Genomic DNA, 8,355 nt, shown 5'->3' on the forward strand with positions numbered 1-8,355 from the left:
ACTAAGACGATTTAGCAGTTGCGCGGGCGGAGGCACGCTACTGCTATATGTTAGCTGTAGCGCCTTATCAGTAGCACATCAACCCGCGCTACTGATAGGCCTAAAACCTGCGCTGCTGCTAGGCTTTTCCCTAGTAGTGATGACTCTCGCGAAAACACAACCGTGACTCTCGCGGAAGCAAAACCGCGACTCTTGTGAAAGGAAAAAAAAACAAAAAACGCGTTTTTTCCGTTTCCGAGAGGCACGGCCGTGACTCTCCCGAAAGCACAACTGTGCCTCTCGCGGAAGCAAAACCATGACTCTCGCAAAAGAAAAAAAAACAGAAAACACGTTTTTTTTCCTTTTCGAGAGGCATGACAGTGACTCTCGCGAAAGCAAAACCGTGACTCTCATGGAAGCAAAACCGTTACTCTCGCGAAAGAAAAAAATAAAAACGCATTTTTTTGCATACAATTTTTCTTTTCGATTTTTTTGTTTGATCGAAAAGCTAAGGAAGACCGGTGGAAAAACCAAAACATCGAAAAAACTAAAAAAGACCGTTTAAATAGCCGAAAACTTGTGCGAAAAAAAATAAATCCGAAAATAGCAACCAGAGTGCGACACGTGGCGAATGGGTGAAAGCGCGTCAAGTGACGTTGATCGTTGCGAGGTTTCTGAAAGAGCACTCATTAACCAGTGGCTCCCGTGAATAACATGCACCCGCGCGTAGGGCGATTCTGTGACACCAAGGCAGTTACGTCCGGCCGACCATGACCAGTTTGACCGTGGCACAGGTAGTCCGACCCCTTCCTTTTTCCTACTCAGGTGAGCCCTCCTGCCCTACGGTCCTACCCCCGCCGGCGAAGATGAACGTGCGGCAGACGGCGCAGAAGCATCAGGTCGGCGGTGGCGCTGGCGGGATGCCGCCGCAGCCACCGCAGATGCGGAGCATGGCAAGCCTCGCCGTAGCGGCCGATCCCGAGTTTGTCACGCTGCGCGCCATTATCTGGAGTAACATAGAAACGCCGAGGTAGCTAGCGTGTCTGACCAAAAAAGAAACGCCGAGGTAGCTAGCGTTGCGGACCAGGTAAGAAACGCCGAAGGCGCTGTTGTTGCAGCCCATCATGGAAACGCCAATGACCATAGCGTTGCTGCCTTGTTTGGTCATAATTAATTAGCCTTATTAATTAGGTTGTTCATCCACGTTTCACATGCACATAAAAAAGGGCAGCAACGCCATGGTTCTTTGGCGTTTCTGTGATGGCCAGAAACGCCAGCGCCTTCGGCGTTTCTTACCTGGTCCGCAACGCTAGCTACCTCGGCATTTCTTTTTTGATCAGAAATGCTAACTACCTCGGCGTTTCTTTCTTAAGAGGAAACGCCGCGGGCTGTGGCGTTGTTAGAAGGGTCAGACCGTGAAATACTTTCACGTCGAGTTTATTTGGTGACAAAGTTCGTTCAAAGGGTCAGAATAGTGATTTCGTCCGCTATTATTGCGGGACATTTTTCTTTTATTTGATAGCTGCTCTTGAATTCGCGGATTACAGTATATAGAAACGAGACTATTGCCAGCTAACCGGCGGCGTCTGCTGCCAGGGTTTGGGAAGCAGCTGGAGTATACCTTGTATAGAAAATTCCCAAACAAGGTCTTGCTCTATTTTCTGTTTCTTTTGTATACGTAGATTGGTTTCGACCAACCATGTTCATTTCCGAGCAAAAATAATGTTTGCTGTCTCCTCCTTTTTTGGACAGATGGAGTACTACAAAACGGCGAAAGGGCCAATTGAGCCACTCGTGATGTTTGCTGGCAGGACCTTTAGTGCTGAGAGCTGACAACATCGACAAAACCAACAATTGTCAAGACAGATAGCATCTTCCACTTGCTGTGGGATGATGATTCCGACACCTGGTATCACGCAAGGCGCAAGTGAAACTTGTACAATGTCTTATCTACCATACAACATGGATCCTTCATCTGGTGCCGGCTTGGTTCCACCGAGTGCCAATAGTGGTACCTCCCTGCAAGGTACCGATAGTTTTACTGATAGTGTGCTCATATCATATCCTTAGGGCTGTTACTTTAAATTGAAATTATTCTGTAGGCATGCTGTGGGGCTTCTAGCCTAGAAATCCAATGACAGCACCAAAATTGACAAAAGTCAACTTGTGTTTAGCCTTTCTATTCAGAAAAAACCCCATCCCCGAAGTAGCTATTCTGTGAAAGAAGTGCTTCAAGTAAAATGTAAAACTGAAAGTTGTATTATCAGAATTTGGCAATATGCTCTTTCTGACTCTTAATTTCCATTCTTTTTCTGAGTATGACATAGTATCAGTTCGAAATGTGATCTGACAATGATCAGTCCCACAGTGTTTTCCCATATTCATCTATGACATCTTCCAAATAGACTATTTAGTCTTGGAGGGTCTTTTTCTTCTAATTTGCCTGACCGTATTTTCTCATATACTGATTTGTACTGTTGTCCTTCTTCCAGGGGGAGCTCCTAATGAGCATGTGAACACAATGTTGTCTCAGGGGATACTCCCTACACAACATGGTCGGCCTGAAACCAACAAACTCTTGGTAAGAACTCTACACTATGCTTATGCTTTACCAATACCAAATATGGTACTCTAGTTACTATATTCCTAATGCTTGGCTAAACACCACAGCCTAAGGTAACTCAGGCATGCCCTGCACCTTCGAAGGATCTCCCAAAGGAACCAAAGTTCAGCTGCCCAGTCTGCACGAACGAGTTGGTCGATGCGTCGTCGACTATCTGCGGCCACATCTTTTGTCAGAAGTGTATCGAGGCCTCCATCCAGGCTCAGAGCAAGTGCCCTACCTGCCGTAGGACGCTGACCGTGAACAGTTTTCACCGTATCTACCTCCCGACCATGGATTGAAATGATCCAGCCATTCGAGATGTGTGGTGGAGCATCGACATGTGAACCTTCTCCTCATTGGCATTTAGCTGATTCTGTCTTAACTATTCTTCACAGGGTTATATCATTAGCATTCAGTTTTTGCCGAACAGTTTAACAAGTGCTCGAGTAGTAGTTAATAATCTACATCCTTGGTGGTAATTGGTAAAGGTTTAAAGGATACTTATTGTGAACTTCATCTGCAAAGAAATGTCAAAAGGAAAAGTAGTGGCTGTACCCACTTTCGATGCACCCATGGTGTATCCATGCAAGAAAATATATCAAAACATTTCACAAAAATATGAAACTTCGTGGAAATGATGATCAACAAATGTTATGAGGGCTTGCAAAGTTTGGTGGTCAAATAACATTCGAGAAGCGCCCTACAAAAAAGACAAAATTGCAAAATCTGTTCAAACAGTGCACGTACGTTTTGACTAATTTTCAATGATTTTGTCTTTTTTGTAGAGAGCTCCTCGAATGTTATTTGGCCACCAAATTTTGTAAGCCCCCATAACATTTGTTGATGATCATTTTCACGAAGTTTTAGATTTTTTCAAATGTTTTGATATGTTTTCTTGCGTGGGTGCACCGAGAGTGTTTTCATCTTAGGGTATATGGTGGTCGCTGTGTGCATGGCTCGATGCAAAGGCCAGGGGTTATCCTCCTTTTCTTAAAAAAGGTATATGGTGGTCTTCACCCACTCTAGAATATGTGTTTGTGCAGTCAAGAAGATTGGGCTTTGTGTTGTCCTTCTCAAAGTATATATGAAAAGCAGGCCTAATTCCTTGAGATTGTTTACCTTACGTGCCTGTTGGCTTGCACATTTGTTGTACCGTTCCATGAACGTTATACATATAGATATAATAATGTTTTTACACGCAGATCTACCTGCTGCTAAGGTTTTCGGTACCGAGCGAAAAAATTGGTTACCAGGCGGTAACCGCAAATCCCAGTACCTCATGAAAAATCACCTTACCGGGTAAGAAATCCTGAATTTTTGAATTTGCATGATTTTTTTCCAGATTCAAATTCATTCAAAAAATTCGTTCGGTAACCGCCTTGTATTTTTTCTGTTACTGCGGTAACAAAAAAATCTCGGTGCCCCACGGGATTTCTTTTCATCCGGGATCCAATCACCAGCTAGATTAAGATTCTTGATCACGGACAAAAAGTCATCTAGTTCATGGTCTTGCCAAATCATTGTCCTACATAGAAGTCATCATAGCCAGAAGAGTCGCGGATCCAAAATTGCGACCTATTTCAACGTGAGCTGCAGTGTATCACCCTCGACGTCAAGGATACACTGGCGTGTTCGTGTGCAAAGACAACCTAGGTCCATCCCAAAGCACTGCAATGGTGCAACACCTACGGTGACCATTGGCAATGGCATGGAAATACGCTGATGTACTGGCAGAGGCATGGCGTCTGACCTGGACTGTAAAGGGTTCCACTGTCATTTCATAAACTTAATTTCAAATGCACTGGCAGAGGTATGTCTCCTTTGTTGTTGCCATTAATGCCCAACCTTTTCACCACTTTTGAGGCACTCAAAGGTATCTGACATGGTTATCTCTTATCGTCGTATGTTTTCACCCTTGTTGTCAATGAACTGTTACTTTATCTAATAGAAGCCTTTAATACTAATTGTTTGGAAGGTATCCAACTGGCCCCTCTGCCCCCCCCCCAATACATTTCTCGATGTTTGTGAATTACTTGATTGTTAGAAGTAGGGCAGATAAAGGTTGATTGGTTTGGATGGATAATCCTAGCCATAATAGGAGCCACCCTAATGGCATGCACTTTAGCTAGGATATGAGAGACCACGTTAATAACCATGATTGTCCTGAACTATCAAATATCCGTCACTCGAACTACCTTTGGGATTAACACTAGGACACCATAGTTGAAACATGAGGCGTCAAGCACCCCGACATAGAAATCATGGAAAATGTCCATCACCACCCCTTTGATGGGACTCCAAAATTTCAAAAAGAATCATACATGCAAACCATCGGGAGCAAGCGCCGAATCCAGACGCATGGACAAGATAGTGGCTTCAACATCATTTTTCATGTAAGGGAGGAGGAGGGCATTCTACCTTGTCGTCCCGAGTCCACGTGTCTGGGTGCAGCCCCACCCCTCCCCTAGGTTGTCACTGGAATAGATCTTTGTAAAAGTTGTCTCAACCTTTTCATGGAGCAACCTAGGTCCATCCCAAAGCACTGAAACGGTGCAACGCCTACGGTGTCCATTGGCAATGGCATGGAAGTACACTGATGTACTGGCAGAGGCGTGGCGGCTGACCTGGACTGTAAAGGGTTTCATTGTCATTTCATAAACTTAATTTTTCAATCCATGACATATGTCTCCTTTGCCGTTAACACTAATGCCCAACCTATTCACTGCTTTTGTGGCACTCGAAGGTATCCGAAAAGATTGTCCGTTATCGCCGTATCTTTTCACTCTTGTTGTAAATGCACTGTCACTTTGTCTACAAGAAGCATTTAATTCTAACCGTCTGTAAGGTATCCAACTGGCCCCTCTGGTCCCCAACATTCGCCGATGTTTGTGAATTACTTGATTGTTTGCGGTAGCACGGATAATAATGATGCCTCCGTTTTTGCGCATATCATTATATTTCTTGTGATATTTCTAGGCAAACACCAAATTGGAGTAAATCTTCCATCCTCTTTAGTAAATGCAACAATCAAAATTCTCATAATCAAATTAAGAATATTTCCATTGCTCCTAATATGGCCTCTAACAATTTACACCTCGGGCTTGGGCACCCTCTCATCCTACCTGGGCTGGGAAGAATAGATCTGCAGTCAACAACTTCATTATTGATAAATTAAAGCTAAGCTTACTTGTTACAAAGCTAATTGGATTTCTGTTTGCACACGAACATGCCACTGTGTACCCTGGTGTCGAGTGTGATAAGCAAGCCAATATTGCCAGAGGAGTCTCACCGGATACGCAAGACACGCCGACGAGATCTTTTGAGGACCCGAAACCCCACACGTCTTGGAGAGACCCCATCAGGGAGAACTTGCTATGGGATGCCCTTGGTCAACCTGAACGCCCCTAGGGTCTCGTGGATCGCTGCCAGCGAACAGGAAGGACAAAGAAGAATGGGGAAGAATATAACAAAGGAGGGATTAAAAGATAAAGGTAAAAGTGGTAGACTAATTGATTGGGCGTTGCTCAATCGGCCATCACATCTCTTATATATATGAGGTGGCTGAACTTTCTTTACAAGAAAATGACTCCAATTTCTTCCAATTTTTTATTGTATTAAGGGAGGCATGACATTACTATACGTGTGGACTACAAAATTTAACATGAAGTCATCTAGGTCATGGTCTTGCCAAATCGTTGTCCTGCAGAGAAGTCATCAAAGCCGGAAAAGCCGCGGATCCAAAAATGTGACCTCCACTAAATCTTGTAGGCCTCACTCCAATAAAGATGAGGCTGGAGGATTCAACTGGGAACGGAACCACCACTCACCGCCACCCTAACAAATCGTGCAAACCTGTCACATCCCTAGTTCTGGTATGACCTAGGCTAGCTAGTCATGTGTGCATCACGTTTAAATTTTATTTAAATTTGAAATGGGGATTTGTAAAACCCTCAGAAATCATTTCTGGAAATGACCCAGATAAAAATTGCTCCAAAAGGGTCCAAGAAAATGTTCATGTCTCTCTGAAAATATTGGGCAGAGGTAAAATTTCAAACCAATATTTTTAGGAGGTCATAAATATTTATTTTGGCCATTTGGAATTAATCCAGTAATTATTTGCGTTGGATAAATATTTTTATATATATAAAATATTGTCCAATAATTCTGAATTTTGGTGAGGGGCTTTGGTAATCCTTTAGACCCCTGCAAAAATTTTCAGAAGAAAATAACTTGATTTAGTATTTTTATTAAATCAAAACAAAGGTCAGATAATAGAAAAGAAAACAAAATGGAGAAAGCTCACCTGGCCTTACCTGCCTGGCAGCCCAGCTGGCGGCCCAGCTCCTCTAGCCGGCCCAGCCGACTGGCGACGCCAGTCGTCGCCTACCTCCTGCCAGGAGGACGGCGCGCGTGTGCCCGACGCGCGCGAGCACGCGCCGGCCACCTCCTGCTTCCCCGCTCGCTGCTGGAGGCCCCCGACGACGCCACGCACTTCCCCCGGACCTCTCACACTCTCTCTCGCTCTCCCTCCTCCCCTGGATCTCTCCCTTTCCTCGCATCCGAGCGAGCTCGTCGCCGCCGATCGCTGCTGCCGTGGCCACCATCTCCGCCTCGTCCCTCTGACGTGTCTACGAGCTCTGCGACGTCGTCCTCGTCTTCTCCACCAACCCAGGCAAGCCGGGACGCACCGTAGCATCCTCATCGTGCTCGTCTTCGGCCTCGGCCGCCGTGGATCGCCGCCGTCGAATTCGCGGCAACCAACGCTTCCCCGAGCCCGCTTCGACGCCCTCTGCGACCGCTGTCAGCTCCATCGTCGTTTGCCCCTCTTCCCCTTGCTTCTCGATCACCGCAGCCGCCGTTTCGACCGAAGCCGTAGCACCTCGCTGCCGGCCATGGCGCCACCGTGGCCAGGGGCCGAGCCAGCCGCAACCGAGAACGTCACCGTGCTCCTGGTGCCACGAGGGTGCCGCAGAGGCCCTCGGGTGGCCTCCCCGTGCCCCACAGCCGCTTCCGCTTGAAGCCCGTGCTCCGGCCGCCGCCCCGAGCTCCGCTCCGGCGAGCTCCGGCCGTCCTCGCCTCTCCCACTTGCTCCAGATGACGCGGACGAGCGCTGGCTCCTCGCCAGTGGTCTCTGCCGTCCAAATGGTCGCCGGAGGGCGAAATCCGAGGCCCTCCGCCACGTCTGGCTCACCGGCGTCAAGCCGCCGGTGGCTTTGACCCCGCTGACCGTTGACTGGGAGGGCCCAGTTTGACCCCCCCCTTGTGTCACTGATGCGTGGGCCACCCCCCTGACATTTAGTTAGTATTATATTAACACTAATTAACCTAGGTTAGTTACCTAGTTAGTCACTGACCAGTGGGCCCGGCGCCCACTAATCCTAATTAGGCTAAATAAACCCCCTGTTAACTAACTAAGTCACTGACGTGTGGATCCCACACGTCAGATTTGACTCGGACAGCTCCTTTGACCTGTTGACGCAATGCTGCCGTCATGCTGACGCAATATATCATTTTCTGGTATTAAAATAAATCAGGAAATTCCAGAAAATGATATAAACTTCAAAAATTCATAGAAATTCAACCGTAGCTCAGATTGAAATAATTTATATATGAAAAATTATCAGAAAAATTCAATCTATCCATCTGTACCATTTTCATGCATGACAAACCATCTATACATGCTGTATATATGAAAACACACTTATGGCATATCTAAGAGCTTATGTTAAAGGTGCATTTGAATCTTTAGTTCAAATGGACTTTAACCAAAT

The 8,355-nt window shown here is 46.1% G+C and overlaps 1 protein-coding gene across 1 annotated transcript; it reads left to right on the plus strand.

Annotated features, from left to right (window-relative positions):
• The first annotated feature begins 845 nt into the window (after positions 1-845).
• LOC125547117 (probable histone acetyltransferase HAC-like 1) lies at positions 846-2,883 on the plus strand. Its single transcript, XM_048711123.1, has 5 exons — positions 846-1,009; positions 1,248-1,386; positions 1,825-2,005; positions 2,472-2,560; positions 2,665-2,883. The coding sequence occupies exons 1-5, from the start codon at positions 846-848 to the stop codon at positions 2,881-2,883; spliced, it is 792 nt and encodes a 263-aa protein (XP_048567080.1).
• Positions 2,884-8,355: the final 5,472 nt, after the last annotated feature.

The sequence above is a fragment of the Triticum urartu genome, chromosome 3 (assembly GCF_003073215.2).
Source record: "Triticum urartu cultivar G1812 chromosome 3, Tu2.1, whole genome shotgun sequence".
Lineage (NCBI taxonomy): Eukaryota > Viridiplantae > Streptophyta > Magnoliopsida > Poales > Poaceae > Triticum > Triticum urartu.